We start from the raw sequence: 23759 nt of genomic DNA, 5'->3' as shown, positions 1-23759 counted from the left end.
CCTCATCAGTGTCGTTGTTTTTTTGTAAATATATAATTATTAGGAATTTGATGCAGCAACACATTTCAAACAAATCGGGACGGGGCAACAAAAGGCTGGGAAAATTGTGGCATGCTCCAAAAAACACCTGTTTGGAACTTTCCCCAGGTAAACAGGTTCATTGGTAACAGGTGATAGCGTCGTGACTGGTATGAGAGGGCATTCTCATAAGGCTAAATCATTCATAAGCAAGGACAGCGCGAGGTTGGCCACATTTATATTAAAACACAGGCTGAGAAATACTTCTTAAAAACCTTAATTTGCAAATGATTGCACTTGGTTTTTATTCACGTTTTACCTAACTCTCAGCAAGGAAGCAAACAAGCTTGTTAACCAAAATGTTGAATCATTGCTTTAAACACAAAGACACATCTGTTACCCATACATCAATTCAAAAATACACAGGGAGAATATCTGTTTAAACAGTACAGAGTCTTTCTGCATTTTTATTATCAGCAAAAACAAACCACACACCACATTACATTTTAAAAACAAGAACGCTTATTGTGGATGTACAGAAAAACAAAACTGCAGCTGAAAAAATGAATATTTTAGTCTTAATAATAATTATAATAATAAAGGTATAAAAAGGAAAGTGTTTTATTTTGTGAAATAAAAACCTTTTGGGCCAACAAAATGTTCCCCTCGACATGCGACTTTAAAAACACATGCAAACATAAAGCTTTCTAGTATGGACACTTTCAAAATACTCTCCACATGAAATCCCATAAATTATAAAATATCAGCCTATTGCCCCTGAACTGTTTCTTGACAGAGAAAATCCTATGGAGTACCTCGACGTGAGCCCTGGATGCATCTCAGCGGCCTATAATGGCTTCCTCCTAAACTTTTCCTTCTGATTCACTGATCCAGAAAACACATGATCTTTTTCAAACAAGTCAACCATCGCTAGCTGAGTGTGGTCACACCCCTCCCTCGCACTCCAGTCCAGTTCAAACTGAGGAAAGGAGACGCAAGGAGGACGCCACTTTAGACTGTATGCACCCCGTCAATAAAGACAGACACGTTTCTTGCAGACGAATTGGTCTGGCATCAATCGACAGTGAAAATGCGTCTTATACGACCGAAAACCTGGGAAGAACATCAAAAACAGCACCATATTTTTTAAATTTTCCTGGATTCTCTCCAACGTGACGGTCACGTTGTCTCAACACAAAAGAAAAGTTCTACAAAGTCAGACATGGCAGCTAAGTCAAAAAGGTATTTTTTTTGCTCGATTATAAGTTAATAATATCTATACTCTTCATCAGTGTTTTTTCTCCGTTGTTAGCATGCAAGACGGGTGCTTTGCAAGTGTCGTGTTAAAATCAAACATTGCCCTGCTTTTGTCTTTGGCAGCTGAGGGTTTATACTGTATATCACACGGCAGGTTTAGGTCTGCTCCATTCCGGTTGGTTCACAATTGACTTGCTCGGAAGTGAAACTGGGCCCAACGCCATAACACCAGTCATGATTGTACCAGAGCTTACAGGTTTGCTTAGAGTGTATTGGTGCACAGAAGGTCATTAACAACAATAAATAACTAAATCCACCTCTTGAACCCGGGATTATTCAATTAAAACAATCTTTTCTGCAACCTGGAAAAGTTTCAAACATCTTAAAATTCTGCGCCCGCCCCTGACGATGTTTCACAAACTTAAAACTATACTGTGGAAATGCCGTCTCACACAAATGCCTCCATGACGTATGACATTTAGGATGTAATACTCCTGGTTTTGGCACACCTTCCCTTGCAGGACCCGACAGGTTTAAGTGTCAAAAGTTGCGAGTTGTCCTCGGGTTCTGACTCAGCCGTATTTGCCTTTCAGGTTGTCAGCGATTTAAGGTTCAGTGCTGAGAAAAAGGTGAACTGATCCTGAATATTCCTTGAAGGCAACGTCAGCTGCTATTAGAGCGGCAAGTTAGCAGAGTTAAGTGAACCAGAGAGTGAGAAACAACTACAGCTTTTGGGCTTTGTGCTTAAACCTAAATGACCAAACTGATATGTATTCTGATGAGGGAGAGCAATGAGCGACACCGCTTAACATGGTTGGTGGAAGGCTGCCAATCATACAGGTTTTGTAGTCTCGGACAGAGAACTGCAACACCCATCATGCCTTGCTGTGATGAAAAGTGTTCTAGAACAGTGTGTAAAAAAGCGAAAAAATCTTCATGCTATTTTAGCCTCGTTCGCTAAAATATCCCCACTCTTCCCAGAGTTACGTATCACAAAAGGACAGAAGTGATGCATTACCGACCGCCTTGTGCTTAAAATAAAACTACAGATCTCCCTTACAAGCACCGACGGAGTAAAGATAAGCAGGTCGACTTTGAAGTAGGACGAAAAAAGAAAAACGGTTGGAGACCACATTTCAATCACATGAACAATAAATGGCAACATACAGTACAGTTGTTTTTTTTTTAAAAAAAGAAGTAACAGCAAAACACCTCAGTAAAAAATAACAAAATCATGAAGCACTGTGTTTACGTAGTGCTACAGCTAATTTCACACCTACTGCAGTACAAACAATATTTTTAACCACCTCCCTTTGTGAGATCTGTGGGTGTTTTAAGTCTGTATGGCTGTTGGGATCACAGCGTCGGCTTGTAACATGGCTCTGACGTGTGGAATAAGGTGGTGTCGATGTTAAAGCACGGTTGCAGTTCTGGCACGTTCCAGGCCTGACATGTCATTGTGGCTGTATGCTATTGAACCATGTCAGCTCTGTTTTGCTTAAGTACCTATCAACAGTCAAATATTATAATACACCTTGTTATTCTATGTGATTGTGAAATTAATGACGAGTGCTGAATGCATGGAGTTCATGGTGCATGTTTGCAGGTTGCAGAATAGTTACTAATGCTGTTATGTTTAGATAAGTTAATCTTTGTGATGACAGTCCATGTTGAGTGGGTTAAGTAGGTGGAGCTGAGATGACGTAGTTTATGGTTGATCGATGGCAGACGTTACAGCCATTATAGGCCCTTCTTAGTTGGCGCACTGAGTTTTCTCATTCCCCTTATCCTGCCCAGCAACTCACGGACAAAGTCCTGCAAGAAATAGAGAGAAACAGGTTAAAGAAAGGAAAGAAAGTCTTTGATTGTTTGACACGCAGCAAAGTTACCAAATTAGAAATCTGTTTGATTTTGCAGACAAAAGCAGGCAGAGGAGTCCTGCTGTTGTTTATGGGATGTGATTGACAATAGGCTACATAACTGTAAAGAGCATAAGTAGGCCGAAATGGCACTGATGAAGAGTTCAACACTTTAAGCACCAACACTTAAGCGGTACCCCGAGTGCACAGTTTGGACTGCTTGCTGCATGGCTAACTGAGCCAGCAGGCAAACGGCAGCTACAGTTAGCAGCAATCAGCGGTTACCCTGGTGATATGCTACCCCCTCTTTGTCTCTCCAGACAAAGTCAGACGAGCTCTTTCCCCGTGTTTCTGGCCGTTATGCAAACCTGCTGCTGGTTTAAGCTTCAAATGAAGTGCAGACAAGAGAGCAAATAAGTGAATTTTCCAAAAACCTTCACAGAAGAACCTGGGCGGCAGCTTGTTTCACAGTCTAATATTGGTATCTAATGCAGCAATACAAAACGTGACCGTCAGCTCTTCACGGTAATGGACAACCAAATGAATTAGATTAGTTTTTTGTTTTTGTGTGCCACGGGTGATTAAAGGAGAGTGGAGCCGAGGATGTTAAGTGAAGCCGACTCAAAAATATCTTGTTTTGTGCTGAATCCACGAAGAAGAAAGAAAATCAGGATTAATACAAAAGGGATGGAAAACAAATTCCAATTAAAGTGGTGTTGCCCTTTTAAATGATTGGATGGATTGGACTGGATTATTAAGAAACTGAGTCAGTGAGGACGGAGGACAAAGCGGAGCCACATCTTGGGTTTAAGCTCGAGGTTGTAAAGAGGAATATGCCGGAATATAATCCCCCTCATTATATCCGGGGTGACACTGCTCGTGACCTAATTACTGATGCCCCCGTTCTGTACCTCTCCTCCTTCCCTGTCTCTCTCCCTCTGGCTATCCTTTCATACATCCCTCTGTACCCTCCCCTTCTATCTCTACAGTATATAATAGCTCCTATCTTTTACTTCCTCCCTCTCATCTCCTGTTATTTTCCCAGTATACCTTTCTCCAACACTCCCTACCTTTGTCGCGTTCACCTTTTTCTCTTTGCTTCTGTTTATCCCCAGCTGATGCCTCCTTTGTGGGATTGTGTTCAAAATGACATCTGTGCTACTTCACTCACAAGGGATTACAGTGAGTGTGTGTGTGTGTGTATGTGTGTAGGTGTGACACGTATAAGCTGCTGTCAACCTGTTCGGACACTTCTGTAGCTTTTTATAACAGTAGTGACCTTGCAGTGGTCGTCAAAGACTGACCTAATGCCACACACACACGCTCATCGACAACAGATGGGGAGTCCAGTCTGGACGAGATCGCCGCATGTAGAGGTGTAATGTGATTGGTCTGCACTACCTTTAATCGCTGAGAAAGCTTAACCCTACCTCACCCGTACCAAAACACTTAACACCTTTACGCAAACACACACACACACACCCCTTCGCACAAACGCATACCAACCCAAGAAAACAAATTTCGTTAAGTGTTATTTTTGCTAACAAGGTCAAAGGCTTTCTTTCTCGGAACCCTTCGTGGTATTTAGGTCAACATGACCGTGAAAAGAGAAATGTGTGCGACTGTCACCAGACATTAATTAACCACACACACACATCTGGGACACGATGCTTCAACATACAGCGCACGGCGCACGTTAGCATCAATAACGTCTGTCTACACGCAAGCTGCCAGGTCATTGATATTGAGCGTTTCATTGTACAGATGACAGACACACTAAACATACTCACCTCTGTTGGTTTGTAGCAGTCTGTTAATGATTCCTGTGTAAAAAAAAAAAGAAAACGGAGTGAGGCGATGATAGATTTTCATTGAATCACTGGAGCTCTTGGAAACTGTGACATTAATATACAATTCAACATCAGCAGGTGTGTTTGGTCAGTGAGAATCTGGCTTCGGTATCTGCCACAATCACACAACAAGAGTGTCTTTGAATGCACCGGCGTAAAGAATCATACAGGGAGAAATCCAACATACTGTACAGCAGGAAAGGCAGTGATGCCGATTTATCCACTGACAGAAGACTACCGAATGGAAACCAGCATGCAAAGCAGTGACGTGACAAGTTTGACTTCAAAGCGAGGATTTTGCTTCATCTAATCGTCTGTGCGTTCAGAAACCAGAAAGATAGATACGGTACAGTTACGTCAAACTGCGGCAGACTAATGCCTCGTGAATCTACTTCATAAACACGTAGTTTAATCAGAGGACTGGAGTTCTGGTGAGTCCTGAGGTCAGTCAGAGGCTGAGTCGTGGCACAAAAACAAGACAAGCACTGTCAAAACTAGAGATGCAAAAATAAGTCGATTAACTGTCAACTATTTTGATAATCGATTGGTTCCAGCTTTGTAAATGTCAGAATTTGCTTCATTTCTATGCCATGTCAAATGAAGAGTCTTTGGGTTTTGACTGTTGATTGGACAATTTGAAGAAGTCACTTTTGCAGTTGCAGCCATACTCGATACACTCTTGGTCAGCGTGTGTGCTGCTCGCTAGCTACGGCTGATGTCTGTTCAGTCGGTACGTTGGGGCTGTTTAGGGTGATCAAACACAAACTGCGCAAAAAGGTCCAGCAGTCAAACTCTGTTTTCTGTCTGAACACAGTGGAGTTTGCTAAAAATAGATGTGTAGCTGCAAAGACAAACACTAACAGACACATACACACACACAGTCACAGGGGTATACCTGCAGTTTGCTGGCTCTCTCGTCATCGCTGGTGACCTCCAACAGGTCATCTATGTCTATCTCTACCTCTGGCATCTCTTCCTCCTGAAACACAGAAACACACTTGGTTAGTGAGCTGCTGACACAGAGGAAGGTCAAGAAGGAGACGAATACAAACAAGCAGGAGGAGATGAGACAAACAGGAAGTTAAAATGGATTACTAGAGAATCTATGTGTTGGAATGATGCCAATAAAACATATTTTTATATCATTTTCACCCACATCAATCCCAGTAACACACGTTCTCTCACTTTCACCTTCATTTGACTTCTCAGCACAAATCTAAGTCTGTATTCAAAACACGTTTTTGCACTTTAAGCTTCAAATAGCCTGCACACACAGTATATTTGCCTATTAGGAGCAATATCATATGGAAATGTCATTGTGTCACGCCGAGCTGCCAGGGCTGGGCCGTTTAGTGGCTCTGTGGCTACAGGCTGTATTCTGCTCAGCACCACTTCAAAGGTCCTGTGTTGGTCTGGTTCATTTTACTTCACCACGAGGCTTGTGCAAAAGAGGCATGCAGGGAGGATCAACCCTTTTCCTCCCAGCTACCGCATGATGCGTCTTCCAAACTCTCCCTTCTGGGAATTACAGCCGGAGGAACCATGTGCAAGTGCAGCTTCTTCGTGCTCTGCCAACAGCTGAACTGCAGACTAACAACATACTGCATGATTGCAGCAAAACGGACTCTGCTGCATATCGGATGATTCTGCACCTCGCGATTTACGTCCAATGTCAGCATTCATTGTCAACGCAGGAAGTAGTATGTGCTTTATGTGTAGAGGTGGAAAGTGAGGGTGGCGACTGGACATGAAGCGAATGGGAGAGTCCGCAGTTTGCATCTCGTTGCAGCCCGGCAACTATGTTTTCCTTTTTATTAACCGTAACCATAATTTTTTCTAAACTTGAAGTGCTTAAGTCGCCTAACCAGAGTTTATTTACCGTAATTTATGTCTTTCATGAGCAAGCGCAAGCAAGATTTTCAAAAACGTTGGCATTGGACTTCGGGGGTTTGTAGAATTGTCAGATTTCTGTGTTCTTGTGTGACTTTTCTCAGCACTAACTTACATCATCATCGATCAGTGCGCTCAGGTTCCAACAAACAGCCGTGTCAGTCACTTTCAGCTCATTCTTTTGGTCACTTGGTTGAATCATGATGTCACACACCAAGCGTTTACCCCATGGTAAGCCGTTTCCAGCAAATAAAATCGACCAAGAGCAAAGAACTACAGTAAATAACCGGCTGATCATAAGCCGACTGTATATTAGAGCCCAACTATTGCTGGATTTTGGGGCCGATGCCGATTTCCAATATTGATAGATCAGATGGTAAACGGCTTTAAAATAACACTGTATTTTCTTACAAAGAGAGGCTGTATAGCTCGGATGTTTTCCACAATAACTTTCTGAACAATACACAAGCTATTTTTAGCCATAAAACCAAAAATAAGCAAGTACAATTTAAGATTGAACACCCTTGTTGTGCAAAGAATACCTTTCTTTAATGCTCGGGACTGACCAACTTTCCTAACATAACTGCTACATGACACACCACTAACATAGACGGATGATGCGCGTGTGTGTGCGTGCTGAAGTCTCTCAGAGAACTCCTGTGTGCTTCTTGCCTGCAGCGTGTGATGGTATTCAGACGCAGGAACATGGAGGATGGAAGGATGATTTGATTTCAGCTCTCAGCATTAAAACTCAGTCACCCTGATTACATTTTTTTTGCGTGGGCGGGTTTGATGCGCGCAGAATGGAATTAGCTCACAATTATACCTTCGGAAATTACAATACCAAATGTGAGACAAGCGGTACATTATGTGCTCTGTGTCTGACAGTGTAACTACAGATGAACTGTGCAGGTTTCACATAGAAATCACTAACTGTGGGACTGAATGTTAAACAGGAACTTGCATGTTTCAGGTAAGCGGTGAACATAAAACAGTCATATCTGTGGGTCACACTGTCAGAAATTTCGTTTGACATCAACGATACTCAAACCTGGCTCGCACATACCTCATTTGCATTCGTTCACACACACACATACACACACTTGACATTCAATACACGCACTTGCACACAAGGCTACCCCACCTTCATCCTTATTCCTGAGCCGTTAAGAGGCATTTACACAACCAGCATTTTAAGCACCTCAGCCTCCCCACAGACGAGCGTCCTCTACGACCTCCTTCTCTGAAATCTCTCTCCAAGTCTTAGCGAGAGGGTCTCGCTCTGAAATCCCCCCCCACCCACCCCTCGTTAAGGAGAAGAAGGGAGCAGAAACGAGGGAATGTGGCAGAAGATATCAAAGCCTGTCATCTATGGGAGTGTGTGCGCTGTGAAACCAGAGGGCTGAGGTCATATGCAAATGCCAGACATCAGAGGAGCGATGAGTTATTTGAAACTGAGGAGGAGAGAGTAAAATGGATGGACAGAGATGGAGAGAAGACGGGAGTGTTAAAGAGAGGAGGAAATGATGAACCTAATGCTGCTGCCAAGGCAAAAAATTAGCGCCAGTCACCACCTAAAAGCTGCGAGAATCGCTTTACTCATCGTCCAAAAAACTGAACACTCGCTAGCCATTTGACCGGTGGACATGTCACCACGGCCCCAGGAGGCGTCTGCCGGTGTGCTCTCCCACACCAAGCACATTGGTGCTCTCATTAAAAGATGCGTCGTCCCTGGCATCACTTTCTAGTATATGTTGATAAAATCCCTAGGCAACACTATTCTTAAATCAGGTCCCAAAACGTTGACAGACGCGGTTGAGCAAGTTTCACACCCTTAGGCCAGTTGAAACCCATTAAGGCTCCCGAACTAGAATTTCAAGAACAAACCATCACAGTCGACTGCTCCTTTTTTGAAAAGGTCAACTTGTTTACACCTGAGAGCAGCTACCTGCGAGCCCGGAGATATGAGCAGGGCACAGAGGTCATGGCCTCGGTCGCGAATGCCACAAAACAGGAGATGAGATGCACGCCGGCTGTGGTCTGCAGGGATCTATAGGCTACAGAGAGACGCTTTAACCTAATAATAGAGATGAATAAGTGAATTAGAATGAGTAACCGTTCAGTGAAAACCTGTCAGGAGAGTCTATTTAACACATTGACCTACTTCTTAAAGGAGCTGAGGGAAAAGGACAGAACTATCTATCTATATATCTGTCTGTCCGTCTATCTGTCTGTCGTACAGTGGTTATCACTCAATTTGACTGCTTGGTGTGTGTGTGTGTGTGTGTGTGTGTGTGTGTGTGTGTGTGTGTGTGTGAGCGCCTGACTATTCCACTTGTCAGCAGGCAATCCGTCACCCTCTGTCACTGTGATTGGTGATGACTAGGGCAAGCATGGCCTGTGTGTGAAGCATGACTGAAGGCAATCGCCAACGACGTGAAAATCTTCACACACACACACACACACACACACACACACACACACACACGGACAATCTTTGCCCCCATCAATCTTCTGTAGAGACACTCACCACAGGGCTTTGGTCTCTTGTCTCTCTATGGAGCTCGTGAGAAAGTATCTTAGTGTGTTAAAAATACTGCATGCACCGACAAGAATGGAAACACTCGTACGCACTCGCACACTTAACGTGCAGATAAAGGCCGAACTTGTTGTTGTCCTGCTGGTGATTGAGAGCCGAAAATAGTTGAGGTCACACCCAACACTTGTTCTCGGGGAAATAATTTTCCATTTTGCCAATAAAGGAGGCAGGAGACAGAAAGAGACAGGCAACACACACACACACACACACACACAACCACACACTCACCAGACTACATTCAAAATAATGCCAAAATAAGACAGGATGGAGGCACAGGTTGAAAAAGCCTCACCTCACCCGAGAAATACATATTTCATAGGAGATATGGGGAGGTATTCCTTCACCGTGAGTAACAAGATAAGATGTTTTTGTTCAATATGATCCCGAGCGGGAGAAACAGCACAAACATAAACTAGACAGAAATAGAGAAACGATCTGAGCATGCCTGACAGGACAAGTGTACAAGAGAGCAAATAAGGAGACAAACTACATACAAATTTATTCACATGATGCACACTACATATAAAATATTCTTGAAAATGCCGGCATGCAGATGAAAAAAAGCTTGAGGGAAACAAGTGACCCACAATGAAAACACCAATAAATTAAGAAAAAATGCAGGAAAAAATATATTTTTCTTGATGTTACTGAAGTTTGAAATTGTGTTTAACTTCTTATTATTAGCATTATGTTTGTAAAAATGCCAAAATAGTGCACTGGCAACATTAGTGTAGTTTACAATGTGATCTCAGGTAGGCTTAGACAAAAACAATTGTGTGTATTAGAGAAGAAAAAAGCAGGATTTGTTGCAGATGAGAGCAAATTTGTGTGTTTGTACACGCAGAAAGAAAGACAGACACAGTGAGAATGAGTGTGTACCTCATGTTCATTATGAGGATAGTCTGTGTGAGAGCGATAACAAGGAACGGAGTGTTTGGTGTAATGAAGGCAACTTTGAGTCGACTATGCATGAGAGCCGGCGAGCAAAAGAGAGTTTGAGAGAGAAACCGAGAGCGAGACAGCCCAGCGGGTGTGTTTGTTGTTTGCGTAGAGAAAGTGTGTGCATGTGTGTCAGACTTGTTTTTCACCGACTGCTAAGCAGCCGGCAGCGTTTTCAGTCTGCTTCCTGTGTGATGAGGTGAATCAAAGCTAATGTAAGCGGCCCGACCCTGTGACTCACCACAAACTCTATTCAAACACGCTCCGCGAACAAAGAGTCAAACTCCTGGTGACGGGGAATCATTTCACTAATCCAAGTGATTCATGGTTATTCCTATTCATAGCCTATTATATGAACAAGAACTACCAGTTGTATTGAACAGCGGCTAATAAGACTTCTTGAAGAGATAATTGCTGAGGCCATTTGTGGGGAAACGTAATCATGTTAGCTCGGTTTGATATTTAAAATAACTTCTATTATAAGTTCCCTGTACAGGTAATGATTACACACTGGCTGAGTAAGCTAGCTGCTAACTTGTGCATTAAATAGCACAGTCAAATTTTGTTTCACCTCAGCCTGTTTGAGCTAGCGGATGCTAGCAAAGTGCCAGTTGGATCACCAGCTTTGAAGTCTACAGGTAATGAGGAGATAATGGCTGGGTACCTAATGACATGCTAGCAGATTGGCCTGCTAGCTGCGGTGCTAGGTTGGCTGCACCGAAGTCAAGAATCTACAGTTAATGATTGGATAACGGCTGATTAGCTGGCTGCTAACGTGTGCTGAAAAATACCACAGAAAAACTTGTTTTACATCAGTGGGCTGGTTTTCAGCTGCTAGCTGCTGCTGGCCTGTATAGCTGTACTAGCATATAGCACACGCCACAATTGCCCCTGAAAAATTAGCACAGCTCTACAGCAAAGGACAAAACAAGGTTAATTAGCCTGCCGTGTTTCATTAATATACCATCTCAGTAGCAATCCAATCTCTATCATAAATACAGTCTATACCCCCTCTGAATATTCATGCAATCAGATTTTGAAAAAAAACCTTTTCTGTATTACAGTCTGGTTATCACAGTATTCTCAAGTGTGCGGTTCTGCCTCTGAGCAAAATAAGACTTCTAGCAGCTCCGTTCAGAATGTCTGGCTGAAGATGTGTCTGATAATGAAGAGAAAATGGTTCAATACTACTGTAATTGAAAGACAAAAACAAGTATCAATTTCTAATGCAATATATGGGAACAAAAACACATCTGTAAAACAACATTGTCAAACCCACAGCCAGTGTGGTCTATACAAGATTGCACTAAATAATAACTTACTCAGCTGGCAGTAACCATGCTAGCAGATCAGCTAGCTCACAGTAATGATCAGCCAACCCTCTGAGTGACCCGAAGCGTCTTGCATGAGTGAAACTTTATGCCCTCTGTGACTACTTCTTAATCTAACTAGGCCGAAAGTGTGAGGTTGGAAAACTGTGCCGTGAAGTGAGAAATTAATAACGGCACCACCGCAGCCCTGGCAGTGGCTAAGCGAGGTGCCGCTGCAAGATTTTGTCTGGGCCATCACGACAGCTGTGAGGCACAGATGCTGAAAATGGAGGCTAAGCATCGTCTATTAGTTGCCATTTTCTGTCATTTTCAGTGTGTGTGTGGTCTGTGCATGCAAGAGAGAGAGAGACAAACAGAGACAGTGTGTTTTTTTTTCCAGAGGTGCAAAGAGCACAGGAACATCCAGTCCGTCTGTAGTGATACTGAAACTGAGCGTCTCAGTAATACATACAGTACAGACTGTGGCTGACAGTGATAGATCCCCCGCGTAACTTAGATAATATTGAGCGCACTCACATACACGTACACACACACACACACGGCTTGATCTTGTTTTTCAGAGAAGTTATCCAGTAAATATGATAATAACACCCACGCTTCTTAACCGCATCTCTGTTTGGGCGACGGATAAAGATTATAGAGAAAAAAAGAACAGAGAGACGGAGCTGGCAGAGAAAGATGGTAGTAGAGAATGAAAGGAAGGTGAATTTTAATAGTAAGCAGACGCTAAAATGTTCATATGATATTGTAAACAAGGAAAAGTCATTGAAGAGGAGGGAAATTGAGGGATTCAATAAGTCAAACGCCGAAAAAGCAAGCGATGTTTGTTAAAATGTGCAGAGATGAGAAGACCGCCAAGGGTAAGTGTATGAGAGCAGTAACTGGAATACATAAGAGGAGAAAATGACATACGGCGGGATGGGGAGCGCACAGATAAGTGGGTCACTGTGATGATGAGGCAGAGGGGAAGGAAGAGGAGGATTGCGCAACACAGTAAAAACCTCACAGCTCAGCTTTCTTTCCCCTCGCTACGCTGCCATGCTGTGTCACATCAAAGCGAGGAGGAGCTCAAGGTGGGATGGATTCATCTCACGAGGCCGTGCGACGTGAGGGAGAGAGGGAGAGAGTACGGCACACACAAAAGAACAGAGGGTGAGGATGGGACGGGTGAAATCGCGGCGAGGCCCGGCGGATCAAGGTGAACGAGAGGACAAAGGCGGGAGAGTAAGAAGGGGAACGATAAGAACAGGTTTTCACGTATCACAAAGTACAGGAACTGAGGAACACTTTGGCGATGGATTGGTGCCATGAAGTGTTTCTGCAGCTCCTCTCCCTCCTCCCTCCTCAGCCTCCCAGCGCCTCCCTCTTCCCCCCCTCCCCTCCAGCGATGCAATTTGCTGAAACCTTACAGCACGGATGATGTGGCTTCACTGGATAAAGTTAGCTGCTGCAGCAAAACGCTCTTTCCCACGCTGATTCAGCTGTACTCTAGAGGACACAGTATATCAGAGAGGGGGAACTGCTGGAAAACGAGGGCTGGGAGGTGGAATTAATCCTCAGAGGAGAGCTGCAGTCAAAAATAACAATGATTCTGCATGCTGCGCCTCGGAAGCTAATTATGATGTAAATGTGTTAATCATTCATACGCTTATTGCTGCGGTTGCTTCTTCACAATGTGGTTGTAGCCGCCCTGATAACTCGCTCCCTCTAACTTGGACCAACAAGATCGCTGCTCAGCCAGATGTAGCAATCCATGTTTCAGGTCAAACTTACGCAGATGATGCTGCTATAGTTTCAATAAATCAGAACTGGAGAGTATATCTTCATTCACAGAAAAGTAGAGAACGGCACCAAAAGGCTTTCCTCAACAGAAAAAGTGATATAGATCTTCTCCTGATTGGCTTCGGGAAGAGTTTGATGGACCAACCGGCTCTGTTGGTGGCACTCTTGGTTGATCTGATTGGTTGAAGTTAGCCCGTGATAGTCAGATGGATCGTCCGATCATCTGCCAAGTGTTTTTTTTTTAAAGTGCCTGCCCTTTTCCAAACAGTTTCCAAAGACAACTTCTTAGAAACCATCTGATGATAAATTTGGACCCAAACATTGAAAGCTTTGGTTGGTGGCTCCTGTCTACTCCTATTCTTGAGGTAGTTGCTCACTTCAGCTGGATTACAATCATCTTGGGGCGCCCCAGTAGCTCTGTTGGTAGAACATACACTCATTGTCTCATTATTCAAAGGTTGCGTCCTTGCTGCAGTAGCTCAGGGTTCAGTGGGCCATCGCTGCATGTCGAAACTCTAAGAAACGTCTCCTTTTTTGAAGAAAGAGCCACAAACTCAGACTTCAGCTAGGCCAGGACTGCAAGCGGTTGATGGCAATCTCAAAGTAGAAACCCAAGATACAGCAGGTGTCAGATTTCCTGTATTATACTTGATCAAACCATATCTTTAATTATATTCCCCACAGTAACTTCACATTCTTTTCTACTTCGTACTGTGATATAGAGAGACGGCGAGATGTGCACTTAAGCGACCAGTATGCTTCCTCAGAAGTTCTCGGATGGTTGAACAGTTTCATAAAAACCTCTGACCTTTCCAGCGTCGGATGAGGGAGGGTTGTGTCTGATCATTTCTGAAGAACTTCTAGAGCCGACAATCTCACATTCACACCCACTTCAATCTTGTGATTAGTCAGCTGTGCAGAGGTGAGAAGAGGAGCCAGGATTTTCATCTGCCACACAACTATTTCTGTCACTTTTTCATGTGAACGTCGAGCGCACTGCACTAGTGCGAACACTATGGATGACTTTCAGGAGAGATTGTCTGACTATATGCACCATTATCCGGTCTTTCACTTTGCTTTCTAGTGCCTGCAAATGGAAACAACTGGGCCTTTAGATGCTTCATTTTCAATGTGGTCAGATGACACATCAAACAAGCTATTTCTGATCAGACACAACCCAACCCTGACTGACAAAAGCCAACCCCTCAGCACACAACAGCTGTATATATTTAGAGATCACTTTTAGCTAAACCATCATCTTCTGCAAACAACAGAGAGGCAAAGAGACAGCTACTAAACTGAGGACTCTATAAACAGTAGATTTGACGAGAGGCTTCCTAATCGGCCTCTCGTGTCCACCTTGAGCAATTCTCTCCTAAAGCTCTTTGTATAGGATGAACTGGATCGCAGCAGCATCCCCCCCGACAGCTCCCAGTCCACAGCAGCTGCAGGCGTACACATGCTGTTTTGTGCTGTTGCTATAGAAAAGGTCAAAATCCTCGAAATCATCTCTGGTTAAAATTTTGATTCAAAGCTCAGGGACTGAATATTGTCGTGGAGTCAACCGTGAAACCGTCAGCATCTGTCTTGTGACTCGATTTCACAGTGTTGTGATTTCGGGTGGGGGGGCATCAGTCATTTCATTGTATTTATCAGGCATACAGTTCCTCCCTGAGGCTAATCCTATTGACAGCTGGGGCCCATTTGGACCTTTGCTCTCAGTGCAGAGCAAAGCCCCCGGCCAAACCGGACTCAAAACGTCAATAGCAGCGGGGTCATAAGCAGTCCGCCAGTCAAATGTATGGATTAATTCAAATTCAGAGGCAATTAGAAAAAAAACCTTTGTTGTGAGAACAAAGAGTAGACGCAGTGACGTGGGAGCGATGGACCAACTTCAACTCGTCTTACCTTTGCTTGCTGATTGGATCCATCACAACCAAATGTGCAGAGTCATTCAGCATGTGCAAAAGGAAGACGTACAAGTAATCTACACACCCACATCAACACACCTCGCTGACTTTGACAGTCAAAACAATAAACTTCCTTCTCTCCGTCTTCCCTTCATCTCCTCCCTCCCTCTCTCGGCCTCCCCTCTCACGGGCACGTGTGAACGACGGCAGTGTTTTGCATCTTTTCGCAGTGCCAACCACAGAGAGAGTGAGTCAGTGTTTTCGTACACAGACAGTCTATAAATCGCGTCGGCCCCAGCTGACAATGAGACCAGTGATTAACCGGATCATCTTGGGATGGGAGGAGATGTCATAGGAAGACAAGAAATTCAGTGTGCGAGTGTGAAAAGCCAACGTCTCTTCCTTTCACTTGTCTCGGCCGGCTTTCCATTTTATTTTTTTTTTGCATGATTTGCATCTGGTTCTTCTCATGTTCTGTCAAACTTTAATCACTTTCCAGATGACCATCCTGTTTGAAACAAGCCTGGACACTCATTCACTGCCTTAAATAAATCCAAACGCCGGTCCAGGTTGAATCGAAACGGCGGTCAAAATGGAGCGAGAGTCACTTAATTGTGATTGCCAATTGCCCCGGTCATTTTAACATCCCTCTTTCTTGCACCATTATGTCTTGGGACTCCAGAGCTATATTTGCAAGAGCTATAATTCAAGTTAATAACCTGCCGACATTTTGTTCTTTCCCGGATCTTTTCATTTCTCACCCTTCTCCATCTTTATTTTCTCTGCCGTGCGGCAGGCAGACTGATATGCCTCCCCAAGGGTTGGTAGGAACATCTGAAAACCCCATGACAGCATTATATCACAGCTAAGCCCGTAAACACAGCGTACAGGGTTAATAGAGTGGGAAAAGCATGAAGGACAGGAGGGAAATAGGAACAGGAGAGAAGTGAAAGACAACAAGGGGGGAGGGGGGGGAAGTAAGTGGAAAACTTGCTTGGATCGTTTGATTTCAATATTTTCTCAGCACTGTTTTTGCTCACTAATGATTACTACTAATTAGTTTTCTAGGATGCATCATTCTTGGCGATGCAGCGGTATGTGATTAATGCTGTCTACTACAGACATAAAATGGCTAATCTGCATGCATGTGAAAGCCACGGGGATGAAAGCAGAACAAAAGGGAAGGAGGCGGAGGAGGATCGAAAACAGGTGGGTGGGTGTCCCGGCGGGTCAGACGTTGAGATGAGACAGAGGAGGATGAGCGCCTGGAACGACGGCAGGATGAAGCGCGCAGAAAGACGACAGAAAGGGGAACGAACACATTGTGACCTCTAAACTCTGTTTTGCCTTTTTGAGACGGATATTTGACACCTTTCTGCTGCGTGTGTCTCAACAGCTGGTGGCTATCCGCCTGCTAAAAGTCCGTCGCGTCAACACCTCTGATTTGTTTTAGCAGCAGATGCTAGCGTCTGCAGGTGCCGGGTGAAATGTGTCAACGCGCGCTCGGACGCAGGCGCTAAGCTAAGAGTCTATTTTTTGTCCGTGCAATTTAAATGGCGGAGAGATAAATGTTTTGGCTTTCCCAAGCGCGGATAGATAACAACGACCTTCCCCCTGCCAGATCCATAAACGCATCAGGGTCACTCGTTAAAGCAAACCATCCAATTGACCGACTAAATCTCCCAATGGGTGGATCTGTCAGCCTGGCTGTAATAATTAAATCAATGGCAGCCATTCTGGATCCAAGTTCAGAATACGTGCATGTATTGTTCTCCCTCCACAGCCCTCGCTTCCTGCTCTTTTTGTACATTTCTGACCTTCAGCAGAGTGAAAATTACAGTGAGTCGCTTCAACCGTTTCCAACATAATGAGGTAATCAAGCTGAGCCCGCTTCCTGTCATGAGAAGCGTTCAATTGATCACATCCATCGAGGTGTCAGAGGTGATGGATGCACATGTGAATGAGCCAATTAAGAGGACGATAACACCTAAAACATCGTCACACCTGTCTGTCCACGTGTGCACGCAGTACATATCCAGTAACCTTAACCGTAACACAATGCTTCTGTCTTTGTGTGTCAATAAGTGTGTGTTTTATCCCCTGGCATGCTATCCCAAAACCTATTGAGCGACGCTAATGACTTGGCTTGGATTGCACTGTTTACTCCTCCTCTGCTACTCTACGGAGGTTCACATGATACAATTTCATCGTCCTTCCCAGAAAGAAAACACGACAGGGAATGTTATTGACAAGGTCACAGGGAAAGCAAAGGGGGGAGGAGGGGGCAATGATACAGACTGAAAGAGATTTTTTTTCCACTTAGAGGTCGTCCACAACACACACAGACACACAAACACACCGCCTCAAGACAGCCCTCCTACGCAAGGCAGTGTGGAAATTACCCCAACCCCTCAAGAAAGAGAGCGGTGGACAGAAGAGGACAAGAAGATGCTCCATCTCTGAGTTCCCCTTGCTCCATTTGGTCCAAATATGTCCTCTGATCTGTGTGTGTGTGTGTGTGTGTGTGTGTGTGTGTGTGTGTGTGTGTGTGTGTGTGCCCTACAATTGAGGCCTCATGCTCATCCATTCATGAACAGCACCCATGACCGCTCGCCACCCCAAATCTGCCAAAGAGCAGCAGAATATCATCAACCCAAAAAAACACGTCGGACCTTCAGCAAACATCCACACAGCCCCACAGACACACGCGTAAAACGCACACGCACGAGGCCCGAGGGCAGAGTGCTGTATGTCGGCAGCGTCTGAGCTCGCACACATGAATAAGCCTCATTGAGTGGGGTCCTATTGATGCCCAGCCATGAAAAAGTAGGGCACTACAGCGCGTCTCTCCCCCGTCACTCTGCTGCATGCACCCCGACACACGCATGAAACTGAAGAGTCCGCAGGCCGGCAGCAGATTTACCACTCCATCAGTCTCACACACACACACACACACACACACACACACATACACGGAGTAAACAACCTGCATTGATTGTGTCGAGGTGCTCTCAGACGCACAGACTCATCAACCTCGCTGACACATTTAGCCTTTTTAATCACCTACAGTAGACTTGATTCAGCATTAATCTGCACTCCAGCACAGCCTGGTTCAGTCTCTCACTGTGGGCTCCTGAATGGGTGAGTGTGTATGTGGCTTTTTTAATATTCAGAGGTGGTGGACAAGGTGTGCGTTGGCATATTAGGGCCACTGAAGGGTGGAAAAAAAACACCCACAGGGAAGGAGGGGTAATATTTAATGAAAAAAAAATGCAATTTTTCAAGATTAAAGGAACAGTTCACCCAACACTGAAAATCCAGCACTGCAGCATTCTCTTAAAGTAGATGGGGACTTGTTTCAAAACATCAAAACCAACAGGAAAAATAAGATGAAACAGCTCGACACAGCTCATCTGGCGCAATCGAAGTCTCCCAACACCCTCAACGCGCTGTCGAGCTGCTGCACCAGAAGGGGCGCGCGCTAACTCTTTTAGCTTAGCAGCTACGGTGACGATTTCAGGTTAAAAAAGGTTGGTTGGCTCAACCTCGTCGCACCACAGTAGCCGCCGCTTGCCATGTATTATGCCTGCAGTGGATGACCTAATCAAATTCATGGATGCCGGAGTTAGGGGTTGAAACGCTCCCTGAAATCCGTCAGTATCAACCAAACTGTCAGAATCTTATGCTCGTCTGACACCAAATATCTTTGGACATTAATATTGGCATCTTGCACTTGTAGACCAAACGAATAATGGCTTTAGGCATAACCCAAGATCTACCCTCATCAACATATAGATGTGATTCACTGTAGTTTTTGGATAGAAGCAATATGTTGGTGCACCAACTTACATACACTGTCTTTGTAGTTTATTGCAGATGTGAGCAACGGCACCAACAAAGCAGCGAATGTAAAGGAGAGCATGAGAGACTGCAGTGAAGGCCTCCACTGTATTAAGAGCAGCAGTGGGAGCACTCGGGTCCTCGGCTTCTCTCTCTCCTTCACACTCTCTCTTGAAGTCACCCCTCCTCTCTGCTCTCTCCTCTTTCTCCTCTCTCCTCTCTGTCCTCTGAACAGCCAAATGAACAGAGGCAACATTTCCCAGGAGAGCAAAGGGGAATCCATCTCTGACCGAGCTCACCTTCTGTCATCCTCTCACCCAGAGAGGGAGAGGAGGTGAGAGACGGAGGCTCGGGGCAAATTAAAGCCAATGTTGGAAAAAAAAAAAAAAGAAAGACAATGAGACACAGAGGAGAAAGAGACACGGATGTATACTACTAACCCTGTATAGATGTTACGTTATGGATGTGCTTGAAGCTACACAGGCTTATGTTTATAGATATTTTTTACTTGTGCAGCAAAGGCTAGCTAGCTGTTGCAATTCTTTACGCTAAGTTAAGCTAAGCTAAGCTAACCGACTGCAGGCTGTAGCTTCATATTTACTGCACAGACATGAGATTTGCATCAACCCTCTTGTCTAACTCTCAGCAAGAAATAAGTGTAGGACCAAGTGATTTCTAATTCAATTTCGGGAATATGGCATTGAATTAGCCTGCTTGTTAGCTTGTAGCGATGCTACCAGATACATGATTACTATTGCGATCAATGCATGGTGTCGTATCACGTATGCATAAAGCCTTTTCGACAACAGCTTGTGTGTGCTGAGAACTGATAATGATTTTCTTTCTTGCACATTTTTCCACTTCCACACTGTTCTGTGGGCAAACCAGCTTCTGTATCAGCTTTTTCGACCTGCGCTCACTGTGCGAGAACACTCGAAGTCTGCGCTCGTCCTCGTTTTTTCGACCGTGCGACCTGAAACATATTTTGAAAGGCAGAAATTTCTCACCTGCTTGTTATTGAAAACCAACTCCGATTTTGTGCGAGTTCACCCTCTCCGCACTCCATTAGCTTCAGCATCAATAGCTCCACAGCCACCACCCCCCCACACACCCTGTGATGTTCTCCAGTATCAGGTTGTCTTATGAAACCGATACACAGGTTGACCTTTAAGGCCGGACCGGCACAGCCAAATCAGCAGTCTCTCCCTCTCTTCATCGCACACACAGTCGACGCAAAATACACACACCTGCGTCTATCTTAGGTCTGAACATGGAGGTGTTAACAGGCCTGACGAGAGTGTTACTTCCTGTTTACGGTCACGTGACCGAACGCCATCGGTGAAGCAGCCGTTAAGTCCACCTGCTCAAACACTGCCATCATCCATCTATTCGCGGACGAGCAGACAGATGCACGGATGAAAGTAAGCCACAACAATGCGCCGGAGTGACAACGTGTCAGAAATAATGACGTACTGGTTTCATTACCTCCCGTCCTCTGAAATCCAGCCAGCTTTCATGTCTTTCGAGCGCCAGTCAACGCTGTGCCTATTCCAGCAGCCAGCGTGATATCAGACTGGCAACAGCACCGGAGAGCCGGGGGATTATCATGTGATATTATCCCATTTGCTGTGTGAAAGACATAATATGAGGAGGTGTCATGCTGCTGGGAATATCTTCACTGAAATCTGGGGCCTCACTTATATAAATGTTTTTAGAGGCGACCTATTATGCTTTTTTTTTTTTTTTTCCTTTCCTTCGGTGTGTTATATAGGTTCTTGTGCATGTAAAGGAGCTCTCTCTCATAGAAAAAACTGCTCCTGAATTACGTGAAACGTCTCGTCAGCAGTCCCGCCTTTAATTCTGTGACTTCTTGACTTCACCACATCACATATTTGCTTTATTTGTGCCTGTACTGACAGTACAAGTGAAGCTAACTGCATGCTAACAAAGCCGACTGGAGACAAGGTGAGCGGTCCTGGCTCAGGCGTGTGTGAGCTGACCAATCAGAGCAGACTGGATATTCAGGAGGGGGGCCCTTAAAGAGACAGGAGCTGAAAGAGAGGGGGAATACAGTGCTGTTGCTAGCTGGTTAGCATGCTAACTTATACACACACAATACATAGATGTCTTAACATTAAAACCTTTATTTCCTCACATTATGTTGATCATTTTAGTTGATTTTTGAATGTTTTCAAAGTCATACTTAAAATCAAAATTGATTTCATCGCCCCCTGGACTGTCGAGCTGCCATCAATAGATTGAAGTCAAGAAAAAATGGGACGTATGCAGACACATTAATGCCACAATGGTGAATTACAATTTCTGTCCGTTCAGAAATCACAGCAGAGGCTGACTGCATCCTGCCGGTGGGTGTTCTCGACTCTTTAGCCAAATATTTGCATTAAACAAATCACAGGCCGGCTTCCAGAGAAAGGCAAATCCAGCATGACCGAGCTGTGACTCCCTGAGATCAACGCTCTCCAGCCCTCATCGAAACATCAAATAGATCGGTCGATCCACGCTGGGGGAGGCATCATACGACTTGTAGATCAAGCGCACCTGCTGATGTCAGGCTGACACGCAGCCAAGAGCTCAGCCGGCTTTGAAATGTAAACCACGCTCAGGCGGGCTATGCGGCTCTTTTCAACTTGGGCGAGAACCACAGCAGGAGCGTAGAAAGAGGAGGAAGCTTGTGAGCGCGATGACAGCCGGCGTAGGGTTAGAAAGTAGACATAAGTAGTTTCGGAGCCACGGGAACTCCTCGTGTGTTCTCAGACGGCCTATTTGCCTTCAGTATGGGGAAGAAATATTTGCATTGCAATGGACAAATCCTGTGATGTTGACAGTGGGCGACCTGCTGTGGTGTTCCCCGTCTGCACATGCGCACGGACCGCAGTCGCTCTCAGTTATAGTCAGAGATGCTCATGTGGCATAAATGAATAACCGCACGCCAACATTCACACGTCTCCTCCATATTTAATTAAAACACATCCCCCTACAGTGGAGTCTGCGTGCACGCACGTGTGCATGCACCCTCACACCGCCTGCTTCCTCTCTGATTGGCTGAGACCGAGGTGATAGACACACTGTACGCCTGCCTGCAGTGTGTACGTGTGCATATGCATGTGTGTGTGTGTGGACCCTCTGTTGCAGGGAAGGGGGTCAGAGCCAGAGGGGAGGTGATTGGCTGGTGAGCAGAGTCACAGCATCAGCACATCCTTAACCCACTGCCCTTCTTTTTTCCCCCTCTTCCTCAAGTCCATCCCCTCCCCCCGCCCGGCTCTGGCAGCATACTGTGTGTGGCACCTATAGATTCTCTCTCTTTATCCACCACCTCTCCCTCTCTCTCTCTCTCTCTCTCCTCACTCCACACACACACTTAACCTGCACGCACACAACCCCCCCTAAGGCAACCCCCTCCCCTCTCGCTCTCTCCCTCTTTAAATGTTAAAGAATGCGACTTGTGGACGTGAGAGTGCAAAATAATTGGGCTGTCAATACCGTCTGGCGATAGATCATCCCTCAAAAGGTGTAAAAGGGTTTAAAAGGTCAGGAATATGGCACAGAAACGCCAGACGGATCGATTCCAACGAGCGGCGCGTCGCTTTCACGCTGAAGAAAATGGTTTAACATGCCTCCTGCTCTCGAAGACTACCCAAATTAGACATGCAGGTACAGGGGATAAAATGATTGACCCGTTTCACAATGCAGCTTCTGGATTTACAACTTAAATATGAGCGCACGAGCAATACAAACAAAAAAGACCGGACGCGATCTGTGCGTAAAAGGCGCAGCCGTGCGGTTTCTCTTGAACCCAGGCACCCATCTCTCTCTCTCTGTCTCTTCCTCGGCGGTGAGAAGACAGGAGACAATGCATGGTGTCAAAGTGTCCAGCAGTTCAGCAGAGAGCCATATCATTACACCAGGCAGCTTTTGCGTCGCTGCGCCCCTAAAACCAGCAGGTTTGACGGATGCGGAGGACAAAGAGACGCCAATAAACCTACAGACTGCTTAGTGGATGATGCTGGAGCCTCTGTTTCTATCTGTGGGCTACACTTCTCATCCTCCACCTGCCTCCGTGCATCTGCTCCTGAAGGTGTCCACTCACCTCGCAGTCGTACAACTCGCTGAGCTGCTCGATGATCCACTCCTCCAGCACGAGTCTTTTCCGCAGCTCTTTCCTGTCGTACTTGACCGTCACTTTGCCCTGTCTCTTCTGCACCGGGTCGTCCCCGGCGGTGATGGGGCCGGACCCCACGCAGCCCACACCGGTCGCCGCCTGGAAGAAGACGCGGCTGCCGGCGGTCGGCAGCGGGGCGCTGGTCTCGGTGCTGGCGGCCGACATTGCGGGAGAGATGCGTTATTTTGGAAGGAAATCTGTGAATGAGTCGGGTGGTGAGGGAGGGGGGGCCGCGATGCTGAGAGGAGAGAGGCCGGGTGCTGCGCTGCAGACAGGAGAGTGGTGAGGAGCTTTTAAACAGCTG

General features: G+C 45.3%; 2 protein-coding genes across 3 annotated transcripts in view; one reads left to right on the top strand and one right to left on the bottom strand.

The window, feature by feature from the left end:
* Positions 1-23759, top strand: part of iyd (iodotyrosine deiodinase) — a 37752-nt gene that overhangs the window by 8862 nt on the left and 5131 nt on the right. The gene's annotated exons all lie outside the window — the stretch shown is intronic.
* ppp1r14c (protein phosphatase 1, regulatory (inhibitor) subunit 14C) lies at positions 453-23759 on the bottom strand. The gene is made up of 4 exons (XM_084378151.1): positions 23384-23759; positions 5880-5963; positions 4925-4957; positions 453-3090 (listed from the first exon to the last, which is right to left on the bottom strand). The coding sequence occupies exons 1-4, from the start codon at positions 23618-23620 to the stop codon at positions 3016-3018; spliced, it is 429 nt and encodes a 142-aa protein (XP_084234277.1). The 5' UTR covers positions 23621-23759; the 3' UTR covers positions 453-3015.

Source organism: Pagrus pagrus (genome assembly GCF_965226575.1).
Source record: "Pagrus pagrus genome assembly, chromosome: 16".
Taxonomy (NCBI): Eukaryota; Metazoa; Chordata; class Actinopteri; order Spariformes; family Sparidae; genus Pagrus; species Pagrus pagrus.
This window is presented reverse-complemented; position numbering and strand designations above follow the sequence as displayed.